The following is a 24,940-nucleotide window of genomic DNA, read 5'->3' as shown; positions in this document are numbered from 1 at the left end:
TTGGTTTTTCAAAAATGTTACGTAGGTTTTGACGTCATATCTCATTATTTGAAACTATTTTCCTTGGAATGGTTCACTAATAGCTAAATGTACCATTCTTGTTACATTTTTTAAATTAGCAGCTAAAAGTGTATACAAACTTTTATATATGTCGTCATTTAATTGCACACATTGGTTATACAATGCAAATTATTTCCTTAACCATGTCTAGACTTTTTTACTTCTATCAATTTAATTATATACTTTTCGTATCTTTATGTACATAAAATAAGTTTCAGGTAGTAATATCAGCAAAAAATAAGGACTTAAATGAATACGTCTGATAAATAACTTACGGGATATGTTATAGCTTCGCGACAAAAAAAAAATCCTCGAAGCCTATAGTCTATTAATTACTTGTTGAACAAAACAATTAGTACGTACTAGCTAATGAAATAAGCTTACGTTACAAATTAGTATAATAATAAACCAACAACGCCCGTAGCCGTTAGGTCTATTTTGTCCTAGGTGGAAAATTTAGTAAATGCCTAATGACCCTAGTCTACGCGTAATTGCATTTATATGAATTATTAAACTTCAAAATTAATTGATATGGTTGGACGAACATTATCTTATGAATTATTATTATATCATATATCACATGCGTTTCGCAAGAGAGTTGACATTGCTATTCATCGTCTCCAAAGAACAACGCCACCTGGTTCCATATTTATTGTCCCCAATTTAAATTTAATTTAATCGTGATCATTGTCTTAGTTACATAAATGTTAAGGTTGATTTCGAGTTATACGTCAATTATTCAATGGAAACTTGTTTAATTATATAAGTTGAGACGAACTCTCCTTTCTCTACCTGTTTAAAGATAACTACGATACGAAGACGCAAACAAAAAAATGCGTAAGAAAGTAATTATGGAAGCATCATGATCAGCATATACGTACTAGTAGATATATGTATATATAAAAAGATAAAATACTAAATACTCTCATGCAATAAAGCCACATGCATGTAGCGTAAGGGAAGGAAGACAAAATTAAATTTTTGGAAATAAACACCAAAGAACTTGTTGTTATAAATTCATTGCCAGTTGCACATACAGCGATTTATTACATATATATCCCCTCTCTCTCTCTCTCTATAGTCTCTCTATAAACAAGTTTTTTATCACATTTCTTTTCTACAGTATTTTCTCTATTCACGCATATATATAGATATCCAGCTGCCTCCAACATATATAGTCAACTGATGAAATTATAAGCATCATCATTATAGTTTTGTCTCCTTTTTTTCTTCTTCTTTTCTTTTTCTTTCTAGCTACTCTCTTCTTCATAGCTAGATCAAGATGTTAGAGATCATTACGGTAAGAAAAGTGTTCTTGATCGGATTCTTGATCTTGATACTGAATTGGGTATGGAGAGCTGTGAATTGGGTTTGGTTAAGGCCAAAGAGACTGGAGAAATATCTGAAGAAACAAGGATTCTCTGGGAATTCTTATAGAATTTTAATGGGAGATATGAGAGAGAGTAATCAGATGGATCAAGTTGCTCACTCTCTTCCTCTTCCTCTCGACGCCGATTTTCTCCCTCGCATGATGCCTTTTCTCCACCACACTGTTCTAAAACATGGTATGATCCCATCAACCTCAACTTAAATTGTATATCAATTGTTTTAATTATGGGGTTATTTAATTACTTGAAAGAAATGTGAATCTATATAAGAACCAATTATATATACTTGACATATCTTGGGTTAGATTCATAACGATTATTTATAATTTTGACTAGGAGTAGGTCATCTTCTTCCATCATGACTTTTTTTTTTTTTTATCATTTTCAAAAAGTATAATATATGAACAGAGAAATTCAGAGTTAAGAAATAAAAGGAGTTTAATGTGTATACAGATTATAGAATGATACACATTTTCATAATTAAGATCTAAATCTGATACCCTTTGTTTCCCTGGTTTTGTCTAAATCTAGTTCAATATACATATGATTGTTGTATGTGCTTTGTTTTGTTTCATTTGTGAATTTGGTAATTTAAAAGTAACAAATGGTAATAATTAATGAATATATGTTTGAATAGGGAAGAAGTGTTTCACATGGTACGGACCGTACCCGAACGTGATAGTAATGGATCCAGAGACACTCCGAGAGATTATGTCAAAACACGAACTCTTTCCAAAACCAAAGATCGGGTCACATAATCATGTTTTCCTAAGTGGTCTTCTCAATCACGAAGGTCCTAAATGGTCCAAGCATCGAAGCATTCTTAATCCTGCTTTTCGTATTGATAATTTGAAGGTATGTTTTTCTTTTACCAAAAAAGAAGAAGAGAATATATAGAATGCTCATTTTGACTCTAATAATTATATTTTGTTTTTTTTATAATTGATTTTTAACTCTGACATAATGTGAACTTTGTGGACGTCATTTTCGTCTCATTCTTTAGATTTTGGTCAGTTTCATTCTCTCTTTACTTTTTTTCGAAAAAAGTCAGATAAAGTAACGTCTTTCCTCTTGTTTCTTAGCTCAGAGATTTAAACAATAATTATATTAAAAAAAAAATCATGTATTAACTATTTAAAAAAAATAAAAAAATCAAGATATAACAGAAAAGAAAAAAAAAATCTCTTAAACAAAAAAATATTAAATATCCCGGAAAGAACATAAAGAAATACCTAAAAAAGGTATTTATAGAAAAAGAAGAAACGGAGAAAAAAAAAAGTCAGCAAAGAACTAAAGAATCCACGCCACGCCACCAAGTCACCCAACTTAAAAGTCTAAAAGCAAAAAAAACAGAAAAAGCCAAAAAGGCACATTACAAGAAGGTGAAAATGAAATCATCATATTTCAACTCAAGAATTTCTAAAATACCAAATTTATTTCGACAAAAAGAATTTATCATTTCATTATCAGTGTAGAAACCTCACATATGCAGAGCACTCATCATCTTTAACAAAAACATTATGAGCAAATAAGTAGCAATAAATAATATACAAAATGTAAGCTTCTTTAAAGACCCATTTCTGTGATTTTTTTTGGTGTGAAATTTGGTAGTGATTTTGAAATGGTATAAATGAACAGAGCATACTACCAGCATTTAACTCGAGTTGCAAAGAAATGTTAGAAGAATGGGAGAGATTAGCCTCAGCAAAAGGAACAATGGAACTTGATTCATGGACTCACTGTCATGACTTAACCAGAAACATGCTTGCTCGTGCTTCTTTTGGTGATTCCTACAAAGATGGTATCAAGATCTTCGAAATCCAACAAGAACAGATTGATCTTGGTCTCCTTGCTATTCGAGCCGTCTACATTCCTGGCTCAAAGTAAAGAAATTGTCTAAAATCAACTGCGTTTAATTAAAAAAGTCGGAAGCTAGTTTTGCTGATTCAGTTTTTCTATGTGCAGGTTTTTGCCAACAAAGTTCAACAGGAGGTTGAGAGAAACCGAAAGGGACATGAGGGCTATGTTTAAAGCGATGATTGAGACAAAAGAGGAGGAGATAAAAAGAGGAAGAGGTACCGACAAAAACAGCGACTGTTGTTCTCGATGTTGGCTTCGAATACAAAAACCATCAAAGAACAAGGACCAGATTCAGGGCTGAGTCTTGATGATCTGATAGATGACTGCAAGGCTTTCTATCTAGCTGGTCAAAATGTGACTTCTTCATTGTTTGTTTGGACACTTGTTGCTCTAAGCCAACATCAAGATTGGCAAAACAAAGCAAGAGACGAGATTTCTCAGGCCTTCGGTAACAACGAACCCGATTTCGAAGGGCTAAGCCACCTGAAAGTCGTAAGTATACATTTTCAAAAGTGACTAAACCACATTATAACTAAAAAAAGGGTTGTTTTTTTTAACAACTTCTTTGGTTATTATCATTAGGTAACAATGATCCTCCATGAAGTTCTACGACTCTATTCACCAGCTTACTTCACATGTCGGATAACTAAACAAGAAGTGAAGCTAGAGAGATTCTCTTTACCTGAAGGAGTTGTAGTAACAATACCAATGCTCTTGGTGCACCATGATTCTGATCTTTGGGGAGACGATGTGAAAGAGTTTAAGCCCGAGAGATTCGCCAATGGCGTGGCGGGTGCAACCAAAGGAAGACTCTCCTTCTTGCCATTTAGCTCGGGCCCTCGGACTTGTATCGGTCAGAACTTTTCGATGTTGCAAGCTAAACTCTTCTTGGCAATGGTACTTCAAAGGTTCAGTGTTGAACTCTCTCCATCGTATACTCATGCTCCTTTCCCAGCTGCAACTACATTTCCACAACATGGAGCTCATTTGATCATCCGAAAACTGTAGGAGGTAGAAGAATGAGGAAAAAAATGTAAAGGTGCTTCCTTTTTTTTTGTTCATCAACAAAACAGAACCTTGAAGGTGTGTAGTGGTAAATGCAGTTTGAATCCGGTCAAGAAATCTTATTTGGGTGTTTTTGTATATATGAAACAAATTAAAATCTAGAAATTTCATAAGATTTTTTTATTTTCATAGCATATTTTTCACCACCACCTGATTTAGTTTATGTGTTTAACATAATGAGTTTCATTTGTATATTTTAATTCCACTTTAGTCATCACACACATAAGAGAGGCTTTTCTTATTTGTTTGCCTAATTTCAACTTCACTACAAAAAAATCTTGTGCCATGTTAAAAGAAAATGCCACGTGAAATAGTAATCTTATATATGTTGAATCTCGACAAAATGATTAAGAAAACATGCTTTTAGCTCATTTACTAATTTAGTCTAATACATGAGGCAATGAATCAAAGAAGATAAACAATAATTATAACAAAAAAAGAATCAAAGAAGATAGAAAAGAACAGATGGTTGAAGAGACGCATCAAGATCAGCTGTTTTTGCATTTATATTTCTAATTTGTTTGTTTTGTTTAGGTAATTCGGTCCAGACAAACATTCTCGAATTGAAACCACAAATTTATTAATTTATTCGGTTCCAGAAAATTTTATGTTTCATTTTGAGTTAGTTAAAGAATCTCAATCAAAACCAAACTTAAATCCAACTAAATAGCAAGCTTATAAATATTACCATTTTTTGTCCCAAAAATAAATAAATCAATATGACCATTTACAAAACTTCGATTTAATTTTTTTACTGTTTATGTGAAATTTGTTGTTTTCACTTTTCAATACCAAGATGTATAGAATTTTAACACAGATCAATTTATATTTGGGTCTAGTACCATTCACAAGTATCTAAAAAATTGAGTTACTTTTATTTTGCAATAATAAGCATGAATTTTTGTTTATTACTCCATTATGACATACAGTAAAAAAAAAAATCTGTGTTTGAAGTTTTGAACAAGTAAAGAGTGTTGTTACAGTTTCCTCTGCCAAATACCCTTTGAAACTAATCAATCCTTTCAAGATTAAACATTACCATATCCTCAAGAGCCGATCTGAAACCACTCCTAGGAAGACAATTCAAATTCTTTAACGCAAGTTCAGCTTTCTCCTTTGCTAATTCTTGAGCTTTCTTGATCCCACCGCGATTTCTAACTATTTCAATCGCTTCTTCAAGCGATCCAGGCTCACAAAACTCAGACTCAATGATCTCTCTTAGCCTTGGCTCATTCTCTAGCGCGAAGATCACTGGCGCCGTTATGTTACCTTTGGCTAGGTCATTAGCTGCAGGCTTACCTAACTGCTCTGTGGACTGAGTGAAGTCCAGAATGTCATCAACTACTTGAAAAGATAAACCGAGATTCTTCCCGAACTGATACATTTGCTCTGCGACCTTGCTTTCGACTTTACTGAAAATTGCTGCTCCTTTGGTGCTTGCAGCTACTAATGAAGCTGTCTTGTAGTAACTCTTTAGCATGTAGTCATCAAGCTTGACATCACAATCGAATAAACTCGATGCTTGCTTTATCTCACCGCTTGCAAAATCTTTGATCACCTGCAAAAAGATAAATCAAGATTCAGACCAAATGTTCTTTGTATTGAGTAGCTTCATCTAATCTCAGAAAGGAATATTACCTGACTTATGAGCTTAATGACTTCAAGGTTTTCGAGATTTGCTAAGTACCATGATGCTTGAGCAAACATGAAATCCCCAGCTAATACAGCTACTCTTGTTCCGAATAGCTCGTGAACCGTTTCCCTTCCTAACAAACACAGAGAGAAAGCTTAAACACTTTGCAGAGAAAATGCATACTCCGATCAAAAGAATGGAACTTTTGTCTTACCTCTTCGCATATCACTTTCGTCTAACACATCATCGTGTATCAAACTTGCGGTGTGAATCATCTCAATGATCTCACCTAAACGCCGATGTTCTACTGTAAGTTCCCTGCACCAAGATCAGCTATAAACCATCATTTTTATTTCTAAAGATTATGAGCAGTTTCGCGGTCAAAGATGTAATGACAGTTATATATAGATTACTTTAAGCCTGCTAATTCCGCAGTGGCTCGTGATACAAGGAATACCAAACCCGGTCTCATCCTCTTGCCACCAGCGCTGAAGATTTGCTCAGCAGCAGATATCAAAACCGGATTTTCTGCACCAACAATCTATAAAAGAAGAGAATTTACATAAGAAACATAACCCTCTATCAAGAGACCAGAAAAGAAATGGTGGCGAGGTACTAACCGATAAAAGATTGTCGTTCAACCTCTGCAAATCATCAGCTACGACCTCAAACAGAGTTTCCAAAGATATTGGCTTTCGTGACTCTTGCCTCAGATTGAGCATCACTGTTTGATCTTGACCAATACCTACACAATCATCAATATTCAAAACCCTGAAGAAAAGTCTTAAATGTATAAGCTTTTGACTTCTCATAAATTATCTCAGCTTATAAGACTCTTTGCCTCAACCAAAACTAAAGATTTCTATTTCCATAGCAAACATTCAAAAAGCTCGAAACTTTAATTCATGAGACTCTCTGTCTCATGAGCTCAAAACTGAACTGTTATAAGACTAAAACTATGCACCAAAAAGGTGAAGACCAATCAAACATGATTCAATTACTTAACCAACCAAACCTCAAAATCAAAGAATCTCAATCAATCACACAACCAAAATCAGATAGTTCTGCTGAAAAATTGGTTACCGTTGACCAGAGAATTCTCCTTGGATTTAGCCGGAACAGCTCTGCAAGTAGCCAAATCTCGCCGGAGAAATACCAAATTTCCAACACAGCTTCTGCCACCAATCATACAAACGGTCTTCGAAGAATTGCCAAACAAGAATCGACGACTTGTTGAAGAAGAGCTACAAGAATGATCAAGAACACTCGTACCCAAGTCTATATTCCGACATGACATCATCATTTCTCAGACCAAAATCCACAAGTGACGACAACTTTTAGGCAAACCCAAACCAAAAAAAGACGGCTAATAATAAGTTTCAGAAACTGAGAGTCCAAAGAGAAGAATCTTCGGAAACTGAGAGTCCAATGTTAAGTTTTTTTCTTTTTGGCTGACGAGAGAGAGATTGGGTGTGTGTATGGCAAATTTTCAGAAAAATAAAAAATAAAAAAGACAAGAAATTTATAAGTTTGTGAATCGATCCCTTTTTTTTTTTGTGTTGATTTTCTTTGGGTGGACGAGACAAAACCACATCAGAAGTAAGAACTCGCTCTCAAAACTCGACCTTTGGCGGACGAGAGAGATTTCAGATTTGTGTGTGTGTGTGTGTGTCCGTTTTCTTTTTTAATTCAATATACAAATTAGAGAGAGAGGGAAAAAAAAGTCCATCGTTGTAATCAGAAGCTGAAATGTCACCACGTGTTTCCTACCGATTGGTCCGTCATCTAACTCGTATCAAATATTTTGAGATTAGAGAATATCCATTTTTCTGGTTTCAAGACAATTATAATATCATTAATCCAGATCTCACAAATTTTATACTAATAAGTTTTTTACCTACAATAATTAGGCTCTAGGGAGTATTTTAAAAACAAATCATCAAATTACGTGAAACCATGATTTTTTATATTGATAATTCATTTCTCCAACTCCATTGTGAATCAAAATAATACTGTTATGACTTAATTTACAATTTCTGTATATTATTCTCATTCCATGTATTACCAATCACAATAAGTCATCATATATGAGAAGATTAACAAAAATGGTTGAATAAATTTTCTAAGAGCTTTTAAATTTAATTAGTACATAACAAAACAAAAATATGAAAGAAAAACATTACCATAATTATTTTATTTATTTCTTGGTAAAAAAAACATTACCATAATTAACCTCTAATAAGGGATTAGGGACCAAGCAAATATGTAGTTGGAACATAAATGGGCCACACAAATATAAAAACTGAGCAGAAGAAGCAAAAATCGCAACTCCTTTCTTTCTTGTCGGTAATTGATTTTAGATAAACAAATATACTTAAGTCTTACAATAAAAATCCTTTCCACCTAATTTAAATCACTGAGCTTTACAAAAGTTAGTATCAGTTAATACTTAGACTTAGCAAATCTATCTGTACAATAAACCTCAATAACAGTCGATGCTTCTCTACTTTGTTGAGTTGAGTCTGTTGATTAGATTCAGATGCCTCTTATAATCCTGAAAAATGCAACAAAAACCAAAATAAATAAAATAAGCAATTTAAGATCTTCAATTTGATCTCTCTTTGCTTCAACAAAAACTAAATTTTTTCACTTCCTCACTCACCTTCCAAGCCGAGATAGCTCAGGTTCCGCCAAAAGCATATCTTGCAACTGTTTTGCATCTGTATACCTTTCACTAGAACTAAAAACAAAAACAATTGTCACAAGACAGACACTGAGGGGAAAAAAAAAGGAGATAAAGAGGTTTACTTACTCGCAGATGTGGTTGATTGTGAGTAATCTATGATGAATAACTAAATCATGGCCGACATAAGTCACAACCACGGAACCAGCGTCAGGATGTGGCCAGCTTCTTGAAGTAGGGAACCTGAGAATGAAAGTGCCCGGTACTTGATTCTGAAGCGAACGTTCTGCCTCTTCTTTAGTCACAAACCCTTCTATCCATTTAGGCGAAGCAGAGCGCCACATTCCATTAATCAACCCCCTTGATACAGCCGAAGCAACAGGGAACAACCAACACCACATTGTCTCAAAATTCTCTTGAGTTATGTATTCATAGCATCCACATATCCTTCTTAGAAGGTCAAAATCCTGATTACAATTTCATGTCAGAATCACAAATACAAAAGATCAAGACTTTGATCTTGGTGAAAGTTCAAGCAATATGAGAAGAGAAAGAGACAAGACCTGGTGAGTGAGAGATCTACTGCTGCATTTAGCTATTCTCATGAAATGTTCTTCAATCTCAATTACCACATTGTCCCAATGAACATGTCGATAGTTCCGAGAGATCAGATTCCACGCATTTGTTCCTTCTGCTATCAGTTTTCTTGCCATTTTGATTTGATAGCTGGAAAATTTGGAAGATTAGTGTTCTATTTTATTTGAGGCAGGTGTGAGTTTAATTTGATTTCTTTACCCGTGGTGGGAGCATCCGGAATAGAGAGAAACTTGATCTGCAAATTCCGAGACTTCTTCGTCTGATGAATTGTTTGTGATTTCCTTCAGAAGAAGAGCTCTCTCTGTTAAGTTTCCAAGGCAGTATTTGAAAATAATCCAGTCTGGGATTGAATATCTCCTGAAAGCAGTCGAGTCTCTCATTTCAGTGTTTTCGGAATCAGTTGAAGAGTTATCTTCTTCGTGGTTCTGAGGCCTCCATTCCATACTCGTACCATTTCCATTCACAATCTAACTCGAGAGCAACAACAATGCAGAATAACAGTAAGTGGGATATGGATACAAAGCAAAACAAAACGTAACTCAGAGAAATTGGATTATCCACCTTACTCTCAGAAACCTTTTCTTCTCCTAATCTGATCCGTTTCATAGAGGAAACAGAATCACGGTTTCTCGAAATGCAACGGATTTGGTTGGTGACAGTTTCGAGGAAAGGATAATTGGCCTTCACTTCTGGTATTTCGAATTTGATGCAGAACAACCTCTTATCACTCTTGGAAGAAAGCTACAAAACAAAAGAAAACAAGGATCCTTCAATGCCTTTTAGCATAGACAAAAAAATTCTAACAAGAATGTGAAATCCCATTCCGATGGCCTAGATTTATAATCACCACCTGAGATAATTTGAACTTGAAAGAAGCACATCCGTTCAATAAGTTGCACGGTTTATCTTCAGCAGATAATTCAATGCCTTCATAGCTTACTAAAAGGAATGCCTCAAAGTCACTCCTCTTCTCAACATGCGTCCCACTATCAGCATACAGTAGAGAAGCCACAACCTGCAACATCAAATCGATAACGCGCTATCAGAAATACTTCCTGAGCTAAACAAATGCAGAAATTTTTAGAAAGCATAAGAGTATGAACCTTCACATCCTTGTGCACAGGCTGTCCAATAGCATTGGTTAAAACAACATCCAAGGAACAAAATGTTCCACTAACGACACTCCAAACACCATCTTCATCCAATTCAATTCCAGATGTAGATGGCTTATCAACAGATAACCATAAAGGTGGGTCCTGGAAAAGAAATGAAGCGAAATAAAGAAACACAGGACAAGAGTCTTTTGTTGAAAAAGAAGAGAAGGCAAAGACAAGAAACTACCTTTGTGTAGTGATAACTTGCAGAGAGATTAGAAGGCAAAACTTCTGCACTGTGGATGAAACCCTGAACACTATAACCATCTCCACCAACACTAAATAACGATATCTTTCGTGCGCAATCTGAATTTGTACCATTGGTCATCAAGGAAGTTAAGACTTGCTCTCCTACAAGCTCTCCACAAATATAAAGGCGCATATAGTTTCTAGAAACCTAGGAGACAACAGAAATCAGTAAATCCGAAGAAAAGAGATATTGGTCAAATTAATAAGAGTCCTCAGAGATCTTATAATTACTACCTCACAACCCACATGAACCCATTTTTGAAGAGGAAACTTAGCCGTTGTAGAAACATTAGGAACTTCAGTCCAAGAAGAAGTGTTAACAGGATCAGGAGCTTCCCTGTGAAGGAGAGTCAATGGCAAAAGCATCATCTTCTTGTTTTCATCTAGAACAAGGAAAGGTGCACTAACACTCATGTCAGAGTGAACCTGAGAAGAAAGCCACTATTTAATCAGAAGCTGGTTGTTACAGTTTAAAACTCATAAATCAACAATGGTTATACTAAAAAAAAAAAAATCAAAGAAGCGACACAAAGTTTGAACCTTTTCCCCCAATTCGCAAAACAAGTTAATCTCACAAGACATGGATATATGAAAACGATTATAACACAGAAGGCAACAGATGGACATTTCTGAGAACTCACCTGTCTGATAATTGCAGAAGGGTATGTGGTGGAATCTAAGAGATAAACCCAAAAACAAAGTGAGAAAGTCTCAAATGCTTTGTTTTCGACTTCAACATCGACATTAAAATCCTCCAGCAGAGAGTATTTCTCGGTGTCAATCGCACAATCACCCGCCATTATAACACACCCAGATAAAAAGCTCTCGACTTTGCAAGCGAAACCCTTAAAACCCAGAAAATGAAAATACACACAGATGAAGAAAAAAAAAGTAAAACCTTTTTCGTTTGTCTCGCTTTTTTCTCGTTACCTAAACAAACACAATCGAGAGCTTAAAGGAAACTGAAAAGAAACGCTGAGGAATTTTTCGTCACGTCTTTTGACGGCTGTTAATTAACGGTTCGTACCGTCGTCTTCCGGTGGTTTCAGTCTATACTCTATAGGGACGATCAGCAAACAATCTACTGCCTCGCGACCACGAAACTAAACTAAATTAGCCAATCATAATTATTTGATCTATTGACTGGTCTTGACTACCATTTTTTTTTTCTTTGGATAAAATCTGCAGTTAGCTGGTTAACAAATTCGTTTTGATTTCGATTTTACAGAAAATGAAAAATGTTTATAATTTTATTTTAATTTGATGAAACTATGGTTTATATTATTTAGTCTAGATTTGGTTTCATATTAATTAAGAAAATTTATAACATTAAAATAAAACGAATTTATTCGGTTACCTAAAACTCGATTTTGTTTTGGATTTATATTATCAAAACCCGTCGGTTTATAGAAGAATTTCAATTGTGTTTTAGGCTTTCGAGATGGTTTGGTTTAGCAGCTTATAACAGAATCTTATTATTCCACTTAAATATCGGCATTTGGTATAACAATGTCGAAATCAGTTACAGTCCATTCAGCAATTTGATTCTTACTCATATATATTTCAGTTCCTAAATCTATCGACGACCAATGTCTCTCCACCGGTTTCGTCCCTGGATCCTGCATTTTTTAACATGTTCGAAATTTTAATACTCTTTTCGTGATAATGTAAATGCAGATATATATATATATAAAGGAGGAGTACAAAAAATACCTGGTAAAAGAAGAGTGACTGAGAGAGTTTTCCGACATCAAGTTCCCAAGTTCTTGGATCTCCAATCCAACCTTGTCCTTTCTTTGTCGGATACCCAAACTGTTCCCACACTGGATGAGGCAAGATCTGCAGAATCTCCTGCGGTTGTGGATTACTGTACGGATCACAAACCTCGTACGGAGATTCCGCAAAACGCGCGTTTCCCGGAACGCAGTAATAGTGATACGCTTCGAAAGGGAACTTCTCCTTGTCCGTCCTGTGAACTTTAGTCCCGTTTGGAAAAGTATGCTCTGGCGGACAAGCGCCTAGGCGGTTGCGGGTGCAAACGGCGGTTGCCCCCGGGTTGATTATCATTTCGCTGTACCTTGTAACGTCGGTTGTGACGTCGCCGTCGCAGTCTCTTCCGTCGTTTTTCCAGCAACTTCCCATGTCCATTAGGTAAAATTGGCTCCCTGAACCGCCTCCTTTAATAATCTCTAGCTTGAATTTTACTTTAAAATCTGGCGATTTTAGCGTCTTGTGCGTCATGAAAGATCATTGAAAACAGAGTATGTTAGTCCCAAATCGCTGAAAATGGTTATTTTCTGCGTATGCGTTTCAGAAACAGAGTAAAACCGGTTTTGGTTGCTAAAATGCGGATTAGAAACTTACCATCTTCATCATCCCTCTAGTGTCGTAATGATAACCACCAGAGAAACCTCGAGAAGCATCAGCGCGTAGATAAAGCATCAACCATGGATACTTAGAAGAAGTCTTCAACAAATGATGAAAAACCCAACTCTCATTTCCCCCAATCTTCTTCTCCCATTTCACCTTATAATACGAATTATTACCAACCGGATCTTTTTGGTCGTTATCCAAGTCCCAAGTCCCATAAAAACTCCCACTCATATGTCCTTCTTCGTTATCAACCAAGCTTGTGTACTCATGATGCATCGATGGCATGTTCATACATCCTTTCCCAAAACATGGAAACCTCCCCGTAGGAGGAAATGGTTTCGCCTTTTTCCCGTTTTCGGGACAAATTGCGGCTAAAGTATCCGTATTACCGTTCTTTAGCATTATCATCCAAAACTGCCATGGATTTGGCTTGTCCACAACTTGACATTTGTTTCCTAAGTATACCTCCTTTTGCGCTGCGTAGATATCTGCGTTGTCTCCAGCGCTTATTCCTCCGTAGGTTCCATTTCCTACCCCAAGCCTGTTGTCTCTTTCGTCGACTTTGTGGATTATCTTCACTAAAAAAGTCCCATGAACACAATAAATCAGTTTCAGTTTGAGGTTTAATGTCTCTGTTTCGTTTGCCTGTCCCGGAAGGTAACAACTTTAAGAAAATGTTTTGAAATAAGTATGAAGTTTGTTTTTCTATATGTTAGCGTAAATGCGGAATTAAGGCCTAAAACAGAGAAGTAAGAACATAACAACATTATGATTTTACCGGGAAAGCTAGAGTTATCGATATCGAAGCAATCTGCCATTCGAGGGCTTCCCATGTTTGTAGCTTCTTCACCGACCTCGTTGCATTGGTTCCAAGCTTCTATAGCCACCCTTAAGTTATCGTTTCTCATCCCGGGATCTCCCACAGCTGATACATAATTGATATTTGTTCTCTCTGTAAAGTCTGATCGAACAAAGGAATATGAAAGACAAGAAAGTATAATCACGAGTCTCTTGATGAGTCTGCATGATCCATTGATACTTTTCTCCATTCCAGAGCTCAAAATCTAAAAAAGATTTCTTTCTTTATAATATATTTGGCTTCATATGGTATTGTATATATATGAAAATCCACATGCGAGCTAATTGATCCCAAGCAAATCTATAAATTAATTATTTTTTTTGTCAACAGATTGTTTCTTTTTAAAAAATTGTGGAAGCTAATTAACCATAATTTTTATTCTATGTTATTGTTGTTTGTCCATTTTTAGGGAAATACATGTTTAAGAATAAAATCGACATTCGTTACTGTTGCTGTTATCCACAAGATTGAGCAAGAGGTTGGTAATACGTTAAGTGCAATGTATGTCTTACGTTTGAGGTTTCTTAACTTATCTAAAATATCTTGTACGTGAGCAAGTCTTTTCTCACAGCGCACGCTAACAACACAAAAGTTACTAAATTTAGGAGTCGAAAATTAAAATTGGATTTTGCGACAAACCATAGACTTCTAAGATAACAGAGTATGTGAATCATGTGATCATATTATTAGGTATATCTTTGAGCAACAACGAACGTGTCAAGAAACTTTAACAAACTTATTGTCCTTTTTTTTGCTAAGAACAAACTTATTGTCTTATTGTAGCAATACGTAGAAGCATTCTCTACAGGAGATTTTTGTCTTTAACGAAATGAAGCAAATAGAGAGACAATGAAGATAAGATTATAGAGATTGTTTTATTGCATAAATCAAGAAAACAGAGAAACAGAGTAGTGGGCGACAAGGCATTGCTCTCTTTAGATTCTCAAAGCATCTAGATAAGCTTTTCCGTCGAGAGTACGAGAGAACAAACCATCGTTATACTCTTTCATGGTCAGCCTTTTGAATCTTGCAACCTTTTGTCTTTCAACTAGGCTTTTTGCAGGACCAACTTCTTTATACATTCCCACATTGTGAAACGTTGCAATAGAGAGCCTCTCTTTCTCTGAATTCACAACTCCGCGATGCTCTATGCTTCGGTATGTCCCATTAGTTATGATCTACATTAAGCCCAAACAAACGTCATGATGAAATTACAATGATCTATTACCCTATGTATTTGATTAAACTTTACCTCTAAGACGTCTCCAATATTGACAATGAAAGCATTTGGGAGGGGTTTAACAGGAACCCATTTCCCATCTTTCTTGATTTGGAGACCTTCAACGTCATTCACTTGCATCAGTACAGTGAGTCCGACCGAATCAGAATGCGGGGTTAGACCAATAACCTGATCTGGTTGTGGGCATGGTGGGTAGTAATTCATCCTCATACTTTGAACCGAATCAACATCATCAAACAACTTTTCCAGTTCCTCTGGTTTGATCTCTAGGGCTCTTGCCATTTTCGCTATTAAGATCTTAGCTACGCTCTGCACTTCAGAAGAATACATCTCCAGTGTATCTCTACAGAAACATAAAACCAATATTATACAGAGCAATACTTTGTGGAGCTAGTTGATAAAATGTTGAATTAGAACAAAACCTAAAGGGAAGAGGTAGCTTGGGGAACAAGTGAGGCTTGCGTAATTCAACTGGTTGCACGGTATGGAAGAACAAGTCTGCCCAATCTAGTTTCTGATCTTCTGAAACCACAAAAGCTTGTCCGAAACCTTCTATCTCATCTGGTCGCTGCCAGAACTTCTTCTTTTCTTCCATGGGAAGGTTGAAGAAATCTTGAATCTCTGACTTTACTTTGTCCAAGAAACTTGAGTCTATTCCATGGTTTACAAGCTGTGGATAACCATAAGTCATAACCATTAACCAAAATAATAACATTTGAAACATAGAGTGTTCGGCTCCAATTTGTGTTTAACATGGTAAAAAAAACAGAGGTTGTTTTGTAAGAAACGATTTTATCTGCCTATTTTCCTCAATCAAAAATAGTAAAAACTAATATAAGCTCCATGTGACGTATATTATGTTAATAAAGAAAGACGCGATGGGCTGCTTTATAGAAGAGTTATATTTGTAGTTGGAGAATTTACCTGGAAAAATCCCCACTCTTTGCAAGCGAAGTCGAGTTTCTCAACCTCAGAATCCATGGTGGTTGAAGAACACAAACGCTTCATATCGATGATTGGGATCTCAATTTTCACATCAAAATCATCATCGACTTCAGTTTTGTCTTGATCAGACCGGACGTACCTAGGAGGAACGGTCGTGATCGTCTTCTCCTTAACCATCTCTTGAACGGATGGAACTAGGATAGAGCTCCACTGTGCTGCCCCTTTTGCTTCCATGTCGGCTTCTTTCCTGGACGAAACAAAAGTTTGGACACGGTTCTTTTGTAGGTGGTATTAAAAACGTATACGTATTTTTCCTAAATGATTGATTGGATTGACTTAAATAGTTGAAGAAAATGATTGATTTAAACTGACTGATGGAAGAAAATATAAATAAAGGACAGATGATAAAAGACATATGGTATGAGTATGACCCCAGACCCAAAGTAGGTAAATTGATACATGATACTTTGAATGGTTGTAGATTTTGATGTTGTTTTTGGTTTTAGTTTTTCTAAAAATCTACTTTATACCGAACCAAGATTGTGAAAAAGTGTGTTTTCTAAAAAATAGGAAACCTAGATTTTGATAGTTTTGTCAAATTTTAAAGAAAATCTAAAATTTATGTTTTATTGGTTTTTAATTTTCTTAAAGTGACTTGACTTTTTATAAAACCTTTTTTAGTTTTTCATTTTTTTTAATACACAATCTGAAAACTATAAACCAAAATCCAAAAATCACTTTTTGGTTTTTGGTTTTTTTACCAACCCCTTATATATCGTTCAAATTTACCTCGACATATATATATATATATATATATATATATATATGTGTCGGTATATATATATATAATATATATATCTTTGTATATACATTTATAATAATATATTGCATTGTACAATTTTTTTTTCCGTTAAATCAAAGAAATATTTATCCCAACGTTCATGTGTCTTTAACATTGGGATTGTGAATGGTGTGACGGTGTAAAAACGGCCGGAAAGCGAAACGGACACACATGTGTTGTCATTCATGATGTTTATAAAAAGAATAAAAAATAAAGGGCATATCGAAATATATAACAAAGAGAAAAGAAAAACAAGAACTGTATGTGTCTAAATAAATAAGGTGTGGTATTACTACGTAGTTGATATTTTTGTATGTTGACGAAGACGAACGAGCTTATTAAGTATTATTCACAGGCGTTTTTTTCTTTAACAGATTTGAACCAAAGACATAAGAGAGAAGGAAAAACAGAATATGAACACGACAGTGACCAGTTGGAGAAAACAGAATTTCTTGGGAAACAAGATATCACTTCCCTTCAATTCTCATAGCATCAAGATAAGCCTTTCCTTTGAGTTCACGGGAAAACAAGCCATTCAAGTAGTCTTTAGTTTTCAGGCTTCTAAACTTTGCAGCCTCTTGTCTTTGAACAAGGCTTCTCGCCGGACCAATTTCTTTATCCATTCCCGTGTTGTGAAATGTCGCAATGGAGAGCCTCTCTTTCTCCAAGTTCACCATTGCCCGGTGCTCGATGCTTCGGTATGTCCCGTTCGTTATGATCTGCATTACAAACGGCCCAACACCCATCATCAAAATATTTATGACTAGCGATTAGCTGCCATAAAGTCTATCAGGGTTTAGCCCGACCAAATTCATCAAAACATCTATATAGTATGGCTTACCTCTAACACGTCCCCAACATTGACAATGAAAGCATTTTGGAGAGGTTTGACAAAAAACCACTTGCCATTTTTCTTGATTTGGAGACCGTCAACTTCATTCACCTGCAAAAGTATGGTGAGCCCGACTGCATCGGAATGCGGAATTAGACCCGTAACCAGATTAGGTTGTGGACACGGGGGATAGTAGTTCATCCTCATACTCTGCATCATATCATCACCAAATATTTCTTCTACCTCCTCTGGCTTGATCTGCAAGGCTTTCGCCATTTTCGCTAGTAAGATCTTAGCTATACTCTTTACTCGAGTGGAATACATATCTAACGTATCCCTGAAAAACATTAACCAAAATGTAAATAGAGAGACTTTGTGGTGTTAGTTGAGAATGTTAACACTTTTTTTTATGCATGCAAAACCTAAAGGGAAGAGGTAGCTTGGGGAACAAGTGACGCTTGCGTAATTGAACAGGTTGCATTATAAGGAAGAATAAATCTGCCCAGTCGAGTTTCTGATCTTCTGAAACCACAAAAGCTTGTCCAAACCCTTCCATCACCGCTGGTGTCTGCCACAACTTCTTTTTTTCTTCCATGGGAAGGTTGAAGAAATCTTGAATCTCTGACTTTATTTTGTCCAAGAAACTTGGGTCTATTCCATGGTTTACAAGCTGTTAAGGACCATACAAAGACATAACCAAATAAATAAATTTGAAACGGAAAGTTTTAGGCTCCATTTTGGCTTTAACATAGTTGTAAGAAACGATTTTTTCTGAATAATTTCATCAAACGTAATCTATTTAATTCTGATACTTGCATGGAAACAAGGGTAATAAGCTCCACGTTAGGTCTAACATAGATAATTTTGTAAAAAAAGTGAAGTTTGAGATTTTGCCTGGAAAAATCCATATTCTTTGCAAGCAAAGTCGAGTTTCTCAACCTCAGAGTCCACGGCGGTAGAAGAACACAACCGATTCATGTCGATGATGGGGATCTCGGATATGAGGCCAGAATCATGGACGACGACTTCAGTTTTGTCTTGATCATACCGAACATATCTGGGAGGAACGGTCGTGATCATCTTATCCTTCACCATCTCCTGAACAGAAGGAACTAAAATAGAGCTCCACGGGGTTTCTTCTTTGGCTTCCATGGGGGCTTTCTTCTCCTTGGATGAAACAAGAAAAAAAAGAGATGTAGGCAAAGCTAAAAGCCAAATCTAACCTATTATTTGTGCATATAATGGATAGAACTACAATTACTGCTCACACTCACCTATAAAGTTCAGTCTAAAGAAGTAGAGAAAGCGGTTCACGCAAATGAATTTTTGTTTCATTGTTAGATTAATTTGAAATTTACTTCTAAATATATACTTGTGATTTTAGACTCTATATAAATGGTATCAGGAGAACTCATATTTTCATTATTTTTTTTTGGAGATCACAACAATTTTCATTATTTTGTACACTCAACCATTAATTATTCATTACACAGACATAAAGTTGGATTTTATTCTAAAGTAATTTGGCTGCTGAATCCATTAATTAGACTAAAGAGCCTGATTCATCTCTAGCTTTCATCATATTAATTTTTCTTGTGGTTACCATTTGGAGTCGCATAGATAGATTAAGATTACCAAAGTGAAATGATTAGAGAGAATGATGGAAAAGCCCCTAGGCGGTGCGTGAGAGTGAGCCAGCCACATAACTAATGGTTCTAAACACCGCAACGCGGTAATAAACTCTGTCACCACGTTGAGACCCAGTCATCGCTCCCATGTTTGTCTTCATGTGCTAATTTTCATTTTTGAGTTGTATTTTAGTGATCTATATTCATTCTTACAGTTTTTTTTGTATCATTTTCTTTCTTTCTTACAACTATTTTTTTACCCTAAAATCTACAAAATACGCATCAAATCAATATTTGTTTCATTAAATATTATTTGCTAGCTGATAATATTACATATAACATTTGTTCCACATTTGATAGATAAAACCTAGATTTTTGTATTATTTGCTGATAATATTAGAAATTCAAGACCTAATAAGGTTTACATATAACATGCATTTCAGAGCAGTGGACTCTTTTCTTATTATGAACAAAAAAAATAAACAAAATTAAACGAAAGACTTGGTCAAAGCAACTTAGTCAACATACTTAAACGTTTGGCTTCTTGACACTTGTTGTTGTTGTATTTGCTACTGCAAGCTTGTGGAGTAAATTCACAACATTGTGAGATGAGTCAACGACATAGCGAGCTTTTGTGCGAGCTTGTCCTATGGCTGTAGAGAAGTAATTCTCTTGCTTGAGGTCAAGAACGTTCAATGAAACCTTCTTCTCTAGGGAGTGGTTACTTGAAGAAGACTTCGATCTTGTTTCATGAGATAACTTGGGCGACAAGATTTCTGATTCGAAGAATGTATAGATGTCTTCGTCCTGCAACAAATATTGACCCATTTGCATCAGAAAGCCAAACAGATCAAATCTAAATTCTGATTCAGTAATGTAAGCTTTACCTTCTCCAAGAAGTAACCACTGCAAAATACATAATCAATCGGTGTAGTCATAGCTTTTTTGTGCACTATTTCTCCCAAAATATGACCAATTTCTGGTTCCTAAGTAACAGAGAAAGATATAGAAACCTTTTAGAAACCCGATTTGCATCAAGATTCAATGTAATGTATATATCGAATATTGCATAGTGTAGCTCATATTTCTCTGAATACTTCAAAAAAAACAAAAAACGAGAAGCTTTGTTTACCTTAGTCACACCAATGGCATGGACTTCAACAGAATATTTTCCTCGAACAACTTCAGCTGATGCATTAGAGATTGGTCCTGCCCATAAGTATTGTAACAAGTCTCTTGCTTGTGCTCTCCCAAATTCAACATCTTACAAAGAGATTGAAAAAAATGGAAAATTTAACAAAAAGATAAAAGTGTATGGAAGACAACCCAAGAAACTAATATAAATCACCTGCATATTCGTAATTCCATACAAGCGAAGTCTTGCTTGCTTCGAAGAACGATCTTGGAGTTCGATCAGTGAAGTACTTAAAAACATTCTACAATATACAAAATAATCAAATCCATAATAGATTTCAGGAAAGTTATAGTGGAAAGATTATAAGTTTGTCTTTTTTATTACTAACCTTGAGACCATCAACCCAATCAAGGTTCATGTTTTGAGGCATATTTGTCACCCATTCTTCAGTAGTATGCTTTAGGAACATTCCATTTTCCGCAGCCAACCATATCTTATACTCTCCAAAGTTCTGATTTTTAAGTACCAAATCAGTGGGAAAATAGATATATAATTGTGTCACAATAAGTGAAGATAAGAAAAATTTGACCAAACAAAAAAGTAAAAATAAGAAAGACATATTAATGATACTTTGTCTAATATGTTTTTGCCACTTCTACTCAATACAACTACTGTTGTTTTTGGATCATTGCATAATGCTTTCAGTGTTTCTTTTAGCTCTGGGTTTAGTTAAGGTCCATTTCCTTACTCAGACTATTCCTTGGCTCAGTGATTGTTCCATAGAAACCCTGAAAACATATTTGATAAGTGAATAAACATAATTAGTAAATACAAATAAGATTAAAATCTCCCAATTTAGCTTAATTACCAAGATTATCAGTCTATTGTTCGACAACGAATATCGTTGTATCACATCTTGTTGTGGAAGTTCATGTGGAATTTTCCTAATTTGCAACTCGGATTCATCGAAAGCGTCATTGAGTTCACTATATAGAGAGAGAAGAGAAACAAAATCTTGGCATAAATAAGTTCTTACCTAAAGCTAGTATTTTGAAGAAAATCAAAGGTTTCTTCTTCTTTGGATTACCTCAAGAAATCAAACCCCCATTTTTCAGCAGAATGAGTTTTTACATACTTAAAATTAACTCTGTGTCTTGTTTCTCTTTCCTCATATGGCATATTTAGAGCTTTTTTAATTGCAGAAGAAACTTCTGTAACATTCCAAGGATTCACAAGTAGAGCTCCAGCACCAAGAGACTGTCCAGCACCTGCAAACTGTATTTACATGTAAAAATCATAGCTTTAAAAACATTAAGATATAAAGCATTTTTTTGATTCAATACTAACATTAAAGCCAAATTTATCCATATTACCTCACTGAGAATAAGAACCCCTCTTTTGGCCTCTTGGCAAGCAACAAATTCATGACTAACAAGATTCAATCCGTCTCTCAAAGATGTTACAAGCATTACATCTAAAGCAAAAAAAAATGAAACTCCTCAAACAAGTTATATAAAGAACCAAAACCAAACTAATGATCATCATGTGTAGTAGTGAAGGAAATTCATTACCTGAAATCGCATAAAGTGCGCATAAGTAATTGGAGTCAACAGAACAATCCTGACATATAATGAGAGAAAACTCTATCAAGAAACAATGTGGAAAATATTAAATTATGAAAGCTTGAATAGATAGAGAAACAAACCATGTGGTGAATTGGAAGAGAAGAGACAGAACCAAAACGACCGTTTATGCGTCCAACCAGTCTATGAACTTGGTTTTTGAGCTTTTGATCTGTATATATATAAAACACATCTTATAAAACTGAAGATCAATCTTATAGAAATATAGAAGCATAATAGAATATAAAAAAGCTTTTACATTCAGGGACTTCATTTCTTGTTGGTACTGCAATTTGCACTAGCACAATTTTATCGCGCCAATTAGGATTTTCATCCAGAAATTTCTCAAATCCAAGATACTTTTGTGGAATCCCTTTGATCATATCAAGACGATCAACACCTAATATCACCTGCCAACACCAAAAAGTATGATGTAAAAATCTTTTCTTAGGCATCAAATTTTAAAGATTATAAGAAGAATGTGTTAATTACATATACCTTTTTGCCAGAAAATCTATCTTTAAGCTCATTCATTTGTTGAATTACTTCAGGGAGCTTACATGTTTTTATAAACCGATTTGGATATATTCCCATGGGAAGCTGAAAATCCTCAGAGATGAATTATTGTTATGATGTGATTCCTTAGGTTATAAAGAAACAAATAATGTATAAGATTTGGATATGAAGTCATACAACAACCACTCGAGTGACTCTTCCTTGATACACAACTCCTTCATGTGTTCCTTCAACTCCAAGAATTCGGGTGCATGTATTCACGAAATGTCTTGCAAAATCATATGTGTGAAAACTGAAAAAAAAAAAGACCTTATAGAAATTCAAAACCTCTTGAAATCCAAATAAAATGATACGTAACCATGTATGGCATTTTTAGAGTTTAAATTCCACCTAATTAAATCAGCTGCAAGAACCGAACGAAGAAGCTCTGATCGTGAGGGCAATGTTTTATAAATCTCGGAAGAAGGAAATGGTGAATGGAGAAACCATCCAACTTTGATTTTATTGTTGTACTCTTTAAGATATTGAGGAAGAAACATGAGATGATAATCTTGGCACCAAACAATATCTCCATCTTTATAATTCTCTTTTATGACATCAAGAAACATTCGATTTGCTTTCTTGTATGCATCATATTGGGTTTCGAAAGTTTTGATTGTGTCATGATCATATTCTTGTGGAAGTCCCATGTGATGAAGAATTGGCCACAATATACCATTGCTATAACCATTGTAGTATTGATCAAAAACCTCATTAAGGAATACAGGGATACACTTCTGCAAGTAGAAAAGAATCAATCAAAAATGAGAAGAATGATCTCTATTACTATTATAATATATATACACATGGACATGTTTGGATCAAATTCGTACCATTTCAGCCAGAGATTTAGAGACTGCATCTTTTTCAACTTCATCATACACATCAAATCCAGGCCAGCCAATATAATCCATTTGGTATCAAACTGATCGGTGACACCACCTTCAAGAGATCACAGAAAATATTGAACATTATCACACTATGTTAATATATATCTATATGTCTTATGACTTACCTAGAAGATTAAATTTGCCACCAGGACTCATTTCCAGAGACCAAGAATGTTCCCCGGTTCTCTTTGCAGAAGCTGGAAGCCGGTTAGCCACCACAAGCAGTGTTTGCCTTTCACCACATACATTATCATAACCCATCAACTTCTTTCAAAATTCGTAAGACACTTATCAAATTAACTATTGATCTGCAAAACTTTGTTTTCTGTATATATTAAACTATAAATGACGTCAAGAAACAGAGAAATTCGGAACTTTTGGTGAAGAAAAATATTTTGGCGTGATTTTTATTAGTTAGATTGAGGCACAACTCTATATATTAAACTAAATATTCCAAATTTTAATTTTTTACGATCATTTACCATAAATTTTTATTTATCTTGGCAAGTCTTCCAAAATGTCAATAAATCTTATTATTATTTTTGAATGTAATCTCAATAAATCTTATATGTACATGTTTATATTTTTATGCTTTGGTTTTCACATGTTAATTTATCAGTTAGATTGATGCACAACTCTATATATTAAACTAAATATTCCAAATTTTTATTTTTACCATCAATTAGCAAAACAAAATATTTATCTTGGCAAGTCTTCCAACAATAAATCTTATTATTATTTTTTGTAATGTCAATAAATCTTATATGTACATGTTTCTATTTCTATGCTTTGGTTTTCACTAATTAATATCTTTAATATCTACATATTGTTTGCCTTACATTTTGAATTCAAATCTTCTTTACTTAAAGAAATGGTGAACTTTTTATTTAAATCTATATTTTCACCCAGTGGTCCATTAACAGGTGTACCTATTAGTGTTTTCTTGTAAAGTTGTAACTATCTGGCATCAATCTATAAAAACATTTTTTTTATATTCTCATATTTCCAAGTTTCCAACACTAGCTCATCAACATGTGTGTCTTAATTTCAATATGGTTTTAAACTCTTTGCAAAATATATGATTTTGCCCAAAAAAAAAAAGAAAAAAAAAAGCAAAATATAGGATTTTAACCCGATTTTAATCGATCAATAGCTTCATAAGTGAGTTTATAAAAGCATATGTGAGTTTATTTACAAAATTTTCATACTCATATTTTCAACAATTACCTAAGTTTATTTATCAAAGAAAAATCATACTCATATTTCCAACAATTTCCTAACTAACATATATAGTATATATATATATAATATCTGTCTTTTTTTTATTAAAG

General features: G+C 34.7%; 8 protein-coding genes and 1 long non-coding RNA gene across 11 annotated transcripts; 2 read left to right on the top strand and 7 right to left on the bottom strand.

Moving 5' to 3' along the window:
* Window positions 1–1,109: 1,109 nt before the first annotated feature.
* CYP72C1 (cytochrome p450 72c1) lies at window positions 1,110–4,504 on the top strand. Its single transcript, NM_001332275.1, has 5 exons — window positions 1,110–1,625; window positions 2,086–2,303; window positions 3,087–3,331; window positions 3,414–3,800; window positions 3,891–4,504. Exons 1-4 carry the CDS (start codon window positions 1,343–1,345, stop codon window positions 3,607–3,609), a joined length of 942 nt encoding a protein of 313 aa, NP_001319024.1. The 5' UTR covers window positions 1,110–1,342; the 3' UTR covers window positions 3,610–3,800; window positions 3,891–4,504.
* Window positions 2,568–4,295, bottom strand: AT1G17065 (uncharacterized protein; the record flags this gene model as incomplete). The annotated part of the gene is made up of 7 exons (NM_001332276.1): window positions 2,568–2,578; window positions 2,740–2,782; window positions 3,210–3,313; window positions 3,528–3,561; window positions 3,595–3,791; window positions 3,870–3,937; window positions 3,991–4,295. 7 exons carry the CDS (start codon window positions 4,293–4,295, stop codon window positions 2,568–2,570), a joined length of 762 nt encoding a protein of 253 aa, NP_001321156.1.
* A 710-nt stretch (window positions 4,505–5,214) lies between the features above and the next one.
* On the bottom strand, window positions 5,215–7,683 carry SPS2 (solanesyl diphosphate synthase 2). Its single transcript, NM_101565.6, has 6 exons — window positions 7,090–7,683; window positions 6,627–6,751; window positions 6,420–6,547; window positions 6,221–6,324; window positions 6,012–6,139; window positions 5,215–5,931 (listed from the first exon to the last, which is right to left on the bottom strand). The coding sequence occupies exons 1-6, from the start codon at window positions 7,307–7,309 to the stop codon at window positions 5,383–5,385; spliced, it is 1,254 nt and encodes a 417-aa protein (NP_173148.2). The 5' UTR covers window positions 7,310–7,683; the 3' UTR covers window positions 5,215–5,382.
* Window positions 7,563–7,781, top strand: AT1G05283. The gene has a single exon (NR_138869.1). It is a non-coding gene; the product is annotated as an other RNA (long non-coding RNA).
* Window positions 7,782–8,331: 550 nt separating this feature from the next.
* SHA (SH2 domain protein A) lies at window positions 8,332–11,827 on the bottom strand. Of its 3 annotated transcripts, NM_001198089.1 has the most exons (12): window positions 11,331–11,750; window positions 11,230–11,259; window positions 10,924–11,115; window positions 10,628–10,837; window positions 10,390–10,542; window positions 10,137–10,301; window positions 9,848–10,027; window positions 9,485–9,753; window positions 9,253–9,415; window positions 8,819–9,156; window positions 8,669–8,746; window positions 8,365–8,560 (listed from the first exon to the last, which is right to left on the bottom strand). In NM_001198089.1, the coding sequence occupies exons 1-12, from the start codon at window positions 11,487–11,489 to the stop codon at window positions 8,542–8,544; spliced, it is 1,956 nt and encodes a 651-aa protein (NP_001185018.1). In that variant the 5' UTR covers window positions 11,490–11,750; the 3' UTR covers window positions 8,365–8,541. The 3 variants fall into 3 exon arrangements, with proteins under 3 accessions (NP_173147.2, NP_001321275.1, NP_001185018.1); NM_101564.4 differs by lacking the exon at window positions 11,230–11,259 and having other exon boundaries at window positions 8,332–8,560; window positions 11,331–11,827; NM_001332274.1 differs by lacking the exon at window positions 11,230–11,259 and having other exon boundaries at window positions 8,332–8,560; window positions 8,669–9,156; window positions 11,331–11,827.
* Window positions 11,828–12,133: 306 nt separating this feature from the next.
* On the bottom strand, window positions 12,134–14,289 carry AT1G17030 (uncharacterized protein). The gene is made up of 4 exons (NM_101563.4): window positions 13,841–14,289; window positions 13,054–13,640; window positions 12,403–12,918; window positions 12,134–12,308 (listed from the first exon to the last, which is right to left on the bottom strand). Exons 1-4 carry the CDS (start codon window positions 14,109–14,111, stop codon window positions 12,174–12,176), a joined length of 1,509 nt encoding a protein of 502 aa, NP_173146.2. The 5' UTR covers window positions 14,112–14,289; the 3' UTR covers window positions 12,134–12,173.
* Window positions 14,290–14,584: 295 nt separating this feature from the next.
* On the bottom strand, window positions 14,585–16,518 carry SRG1 (senescence-related gene 1). The gene is made up of 4 exons (NM_101562.4): window positions 16,086–16,518; window positions 15,584–15,831; window positions 15,174–15,504; window positions 14,585–15,099 (listed from the first exon to the last, which is right to left on the bottom strand). The coding sequence occupies exons 1-4, from the start codon at window positions 16,338–16,340 to the stop codon at window positions 14,857–14,859; spliced, it is 1,077 nt and encodes a 358-aa protein (NP_173145.1). The 5' UTR covers window positions 16,341–16,518; the 3' UTR covers window positions 14,585–14,856.
* Window positions 16,519–17,245: 727 nt separating this feature from the next.
* On the bottom strand, window positions 17,246–19,031 carry AT1G17010 (2-oxoglutarate (2OG) and Fe(II)-dependent oxygenase superfamily protein). The gene is made up of 4 exons (NM_101561.3): window positions 18,674–19,031; window positions 18,202–18,449; window positions 17,789–18,116; window positions 17,246–17,666 (listed from the first exon to the last, which is right to left on the bottom strand). Exons 1-4 carry the CDS (start codon window positions 18,929–18,931, stop codon window positions 17,415–17,417), a joined length of 1,086 nt encoding a protein of 361 aa, NP_173144.1. The 5' UTR covers window positions 18,932–19,031; the 3' UTR covers window positions 17,246–17,414.
* Window positions 19,032–19,935: 904 nt separating this feature from the next.
* On the bottom strand, window positions 19,936–23,870 carry TPS3 (trehalose-phosphatase/synthase 3; the record flags this gene model as incomplete). The annotated part of the gene is given in 17 exon segments (NM_101560.5): window positions 19,936–20,214; window positions 20,295–20,393; window positions 20,540–20,670; window positions 20,756–20,843; window positions 20,931–21,053; window positions 21,173–21,330; window positions 21,411–21,528; window positions 21,630–21,817; window positions 21,916–22,016; window positions 22,114–22,162; window positions 22,248–22,336; window positions 22,424–22,574; window positions 22,663–22,764; window positions 22,858–22,972; window positions 23,071–23,456; window positions 23,553–23,590; window positions 23,735–23,870. Coding segments are annotated over 17 exon segments (2,351 nt in total), but the record flags the coding sequence as incomplete, so codon positions are not given.
* Window positions 23,871–24,940: the final 1,070 nt, after the last annotated feature.

This window comes from Arabidopsis thaliana (genome assembly GCF_000001735.4).
Source record: "Arabidopsis thaliana chromosome 1 sequence".
NCBI classification, from domain to species: domain Eukaryota; kingdom Viridiplantae; phylum Streptophyta; class Magnoliopsida; order Brassicales; family Brassicaceae; genus Arabidopsis; species Arabidopsis thaliana.
Note: the sequence above shows the minus strand (reverse complement) of the source record. Positions and strands in the feature narration are given on the sequence as shown.

What these genes read in the sequence shown, in the direction of transcription:
- CYP72C1 (NM_001332275.1), top strand. Translation starts at nt 1,343, where the DNA reads ATGTTAGAGATCATTACGGTAAGAAAAGTGTTCTTGATCGGATTCTTG. An exon ending in CCACACTGTTCTAAAACATG is followed by an intron (nt 1,626 to 2,085) that starts GTATGATCCCAT and finishes ATGTTTGAATAG; the next exon opens with GGAAGAAGTGTTTCACATGG. An exon ending in TTCGTATTGATAATTTGAAG is followed by an intron (nt 2,304 to 3,086) that starts GTATGTTTTTCT and finishes ATAAATGAACAG; the next exon opens with AGCATACTACCAGCATTTAA.
- SPS2 (NM_101565.6), bottom strand. Translation starts at nt 7,309, where the DNA reads ATGATGATGTCATGTCGGAATATAGACTTGGGTACGAGTGTTCTTGAT. An exon ending in GCGGAATTAGCAGGCTTAAA is followed by an intron (nt 6,325 to 6,419) that starts GTAATCTATATA and finishes ATCTTGGTGCAG; the next exon opens with GGAACTTACAGTAGAACATC. An exon ending in TCATTAAGCTCATAAGTCAG is followed by an intron (nt 5,932 to 6,011) that starts GTAATATTCCTT and finishes ATCTTTTTGCAG; the next exon opens with GTGATCAAAGATTTTGCAAG.
- SHA (NM_001198089.1), bottom strand. Translation starts at nt 11,489, where the DNA reads ATGGCGGGTGATTGTGCGATTGACACCGAGAAATACTCTCTGCTGGAG. An exon ending in TTTGCGAATTGGGGGAAAAG is followed by an intron (nt 11,116 to 11,229) that starts GTTCAAACTTTG and finishes CTTTCTTCTCAG; the next exon opens with GTTCACTCTGACATGAGTGT. An exon ending in ACAATCAACCACATCTGCGA is followed by an intron (nt 8,747 to 8,818) that starts GTAAGTAAACCT and finishes TTTTGTTTTTAG; the next exon opens with TTCTAGTGAAAGGTATACAG.
- AT1G17030 (NM_101563.4), bottom strand. Translation starts at nt 14,111, where the DNA reads ATGGAGAAAAGTATCAATGGATCATGCAGACTCATCAAGAGACTCGTG. An exon ending in CGATAACTCTAGCTTTCCCG is followed by an intron (nt 13,641 to 13,840) that starts GTAAAATCATAA and finishes GGACTTTTTTAG; the next exon opens with TGAAGATAATCCACAAAGTC. An exon ending in AGTCACTCTTCTTTTACCAG is followed by an intron (nt 12,309 to 12,402) that starts GTATTTTTTGTA and finishes TAAAAAATGCAG; the next exon opens with GATCCAGGGACGAAACCGGT.
- SRG1 (NM_101562.4), bottom strand. Translation starts at nt 16,340, where the DNA reads ATGGAAGCAAAAGGGGCAGCACAGTGGAGCTCTATCCTAGTTCCATCC. An exon ending in AAGCTACCTCTTCCCTTTAG is followed by an intron (nt 15,505 to 15,583) that starts GTTTTGTTCTAA and finishes ATGTTTCTGTAG; the next exon opens with AGATACACTGGAGATGTATT. An exon ending in ATATTGGAGACGTCTTAGAG is followed by an intron (nt 15,100 to 15,173) that starts GTAAAGTTTAAT and finishes GGCTTAATGTAG; the next exon opens with ATCATAACTAATGGGACATA.
- AT1G17010 (NM_101561.3), bottom strand. Translation starts at nt 18,931, where the DNA reads ATGGAAGCCAAAGAAGAAACCCCGTGGAGCTCTATTTTAGTTCCTTCT. An exon ending in AAGAATATGGATTTTTCCAG is followed by an intron (nt 18,450 to 18,673) that starts GCAAAATCTCAA and finishes GGTCCTTAACAG; the next exon opens with CTTGTAAACCATGGAATAGA. An exon ending in ATGTTGGGGACGTGTTAGAG is followed by an intron (nt 17,667 to 17,788) that starts GTAAGCCATACT and finishes TTTGTAATGCAG; the next exon opens with ATCATAACGAACGGGACATA.